The 3,163-nt window shown below is 54.2% G+C and overlaps 1 protein-coding gene across 1 annotated transcript in view; it reads left to right on the top strand.

The window, feature by feature from the left end:
• The window catches only part of ARL8A (ADP ribosylation factor like GTPase 8A), an 11,113-nt gene extending 7,956 nt beyond the window's left edge, over positions 1 to 3,157 (top strand). The window contains exons 4-7 of the mRNA XM_004699805.2: positions 1,992 to 2,085; positions 2,256 to 2,323; positions 2,527 to 2,597; positions 2,991 to 3,157. Of these exons, the coding sequence (XP_004699862.1) occupies positions 1,992 to 2,085; positions 2,256 to 2,323; positions 2,527 to 2,597; positions 2,991 to 3,040 (283 nt within the window). The 3' untranslated portion in view covers positions 3,041 to 3,157. The remainder of the gene's footprint in view (positions 1 to 1,991; positions 2,086 to 2,255; positions 2,324 to 2,526; positions 2,598 to 2,990) is intronic.
• The last annotated feature ends 6 nt before the right edge of the window (positions 3,158 to 3,163 follow it).

Below are 3,163 nucleotides of genomic sequence, written 5' to 3'. Positions count from 1 at the left end.
GGAAGGGGTTGCACTATGGGTTATACAGCAATGAGAGGGGGACAATCTAGGGATATACACTCAATAGGAAGAAGAGGGATTGGGGGTATACATGTGACAAGAAGGGCAGATCCTAGATTCAGGATGGCAGCCTAATCTAGGATGTCACTGAGCAAGTTTGGACCTGTTCTCTGGATCTTCATAGAAACCATTATCAGTAGGGTGTAAACCCTACCTACAGGGACCAGGCTAATGGTCGCAAGCCTTTAGGGAGAAGTAGCCCATTGTCCTTAACAGCAGGGAATGGGCCCTTCTTGTGGTGGGACCAGACAGTCGTCTGGCAACTGACTGCCTTCGGGGAGGATGTCTCTAAGCATCTGACCTCCCACCATATGCTGGCAAATAGCCTCTAATGTTTGGCATGTCTTTGGGGGAGACAAAGCTGAGGAAGGCTTTTTATGAGCCCACAATCTTCTATGAGCCCTGATGACCAGCTCCTCTTTTTGCACGACTCTTTTTATCAGCTACTTAGCAGGTTGGGTTATAGGGTATGTGAATGAAGCCCATTTTGACTCCTGGCAGTAACTACGGGAGTGGAAAGCCTCATCTTTCTCCCATGGAGGGCTGGTGGTTTCAAACTTCTAAATGAAAGGTTGTTGGCCCAACGTGTAACCGCTACGCCATACATGAATTACACATTAATAAAACTGTTCAAAAATAAAACAATTCAAAAACTAAGAAAGGGGAGTCCGGGTAAGCCTTGTCTCTCTCCAAGTGGCTGGAGGGTTCACATTGCTGACTTACTGTTTGGCAGCTGAGCCTGTAATGACTCTGTCACCAGGGCTTCCCCAAGGTCACCAGTGACCCTTCTTAATAATAACTGTCCTACGTATCAGAGGGGGCTTCAAAAAGTCCGCGGGTCACTTCCGTTATCTTTCCATTCCATTTGCCATTTGTTTTGTTTAAAACCATTGTATTGGAGCATGGTTCTCAACCTTCCCAATGCCGCACCCCTTTAATACAGTTCCTCATGTTGCGGGGACCTCCCCACCCCAACCATAAAATTATTTTTGCCTCCTCTGGAGATGCTGGGTAGAGGCATTCAAAATGGTTCAGCATCTGACCTATCGGCATAGGCTGTCCTGAACTCCTGGTGGAGAATTGTTTACCTTTATACCAAGACAGTTGGGAAAGCGCCAAACTCTGCGTGGTCCGAGGGTCCGTGCTGTGAGACCTAAAGTTCTCACGAGGCTGTCCCAAACCAAAAAGCACGTCAGCAGGGCTGATGGTGGGTCCCCGTGTGCTCAGTGTGTCCGAGACAAGAGCGAGCGTGCTCGTGGTGAACATGTGGAAGGCACAGGCACAGGGTCAGAGAGCTAAATAAATAGAAATGAAGCTTTTTTGAATAATAAACAAATAAGATGAAAAAATATATATTTTCGTTGCTACTTCTTAACTGTTGTTTTGCTACTGTTATGAATCGGGCAACCCCTGTTAAAGGGTCGTTCGAACCCCAAAGGGGTCACGACCCACAGGTTGAGAACCGCTGTACTCCATCCATCCATTGTGTCCAGCTCCAGGAACTTTGGGACCTCCTTGTGGATGCCCCAGTAGTAATTTGGGGGGGTGTGCTCTGGGACTGGATCTTTTTCAAGTTCTGGCTTGTTGCAAGAAAACCTTCTGGACTTGTTTCTGCTTTTGTCCCCACTCAGACTCACCCAGTCTTTCCATGAAAGCCGAAGTGGGCCCCTGGGGAGGAGGGAGTGGTGGCTAATCCTATCAGGCCGGGACTTGATCACATGAAGAACAGCTTCCCAGAGTAGGATGGACTTGGGGAACAGAGTGGTAGGGCCCCCTCCCCGTGGCTCCTTAGTCCCAACAGCTCAGAGCATTCACACGGGAGCCCCTGCCAGTGTCTGCCTGGCCCTGGCGGCAGCATCTCCTTAGCTCACCGTCCCTCCCACCTGAGAGCCCGTGGGCTCCTGGGGTGCCAGCATGCGTCCTTGCCTCAGGTACATGGTGGACGCCGCTGACCAGGAGAAGATGGAGGCCTCCAAGAACGAGCTCCACAACCTGCTGGACAAACCTCAGCTGCAGGGCATCCCGGTCAGTGGGGTGCGGGGGTGGGGGTGGGGTTGGGAGGGGCCACACCGGAAGCCACTGGGAAACCAGCGGGAGAGGAAATGGGATGGGGGTCCTCGGAGATGCCAGCTTGCCACCTCGACAGCCCCGGACATTCTGCCTCCGACCTAATCGTTGTCCTCCCTCCTCTGTAGGTCCTAGTCCTGGGGAACAAGCGAGACCTCCCGGGAGCATTGGACGAGAAGGAGTTGATTGAGAAAATGTGAGTTGGGTGGCTCTTCCTGCAGGATTCCTGCTCCCCAAACGTTTCCTCCCGCCGGATGCGGGCCGTGTGTACCACACGGGGGCAGCAGAGCCCACCTCTCTAGGAGCCTCACTGTCCCAAGTCCATCCCTGGCTACCTGGCCCAGCTGCCTACCCTGAGCAGTCTTGGCCGCAGCCCTCTCTCCTGTGGTCTCCCCCCAGGAATCTGTCTGCCATCCAGGACCGAGAGATCTGCTGCTATTCCATCTCCTGCAAAGAGAAGGACAACATCGGTGCGTCCTGGGTCTGGGTAGCTCAGGGGGAGGGAGAGGCAGGAGTTTCAGCACAGTGGCTCCACCACTTCCGGTAAAGCCTGCCGCTCTGTAGGCCCTTTGGGGCAGAACAGGCGGCCAGGCCCAGATTCGAAGCATTGGGCCCTGCTCTTAATCATCAACGGGCATGAACTTGGGCAAGCCACTCCCCTCTCTGGGCTCACTGTGGGGCTACATGACACCCAGATGCTCTGACTGACTGATGCCGAGGCTGTCTCTGATGGCTGCAGTGGCCGGCTGCCGGTGTCTTGGGGGTGCGGGCCGCCTGCCGTGGTGGAAGGCCCAGGCTCCCACCAGTCCCTCGGCACACCCAGCGCGCAAAGGCTTCTAACTTTCTCCCCTGTTCCCTACCAGACATCACCCTACAGTGGCTTATTCAACACTCAAAGTCCCGGAGAAGCTGAGCCTTCAGCCCTTCCCCCTCGGACCAGGGACCCACGACAACGACTCATCCGAACCTGAAGCCGAACTCCCGCCCACCCCGTCTCACACACACCCACACACATACCCCAAGCCTGCCCTCCCTC

This window comes from Echinops telfairi, unplaced genomic scaffold (genome assembly GCF_000313985.2).
Source record: "Echinops telfairi isolate 266 unplaced genomic scaffold, ASM31398v2 ScPeMD7_7424;HRSCAF=8462, whole genome shotgun sequence".
In the NCBI taxonomy this organism is placed as follows: domain Eukaryota; kingdom Metazoa; phylum Chordata; class Mammalia; order Afrosoricida; family Tenrecidae; genus Echinops; species Echinops telfairi.
Note: the sequence above shows the minus strand (reverse complement) of the source record. Positions and strands in the feature narration are given on the sequence as shown.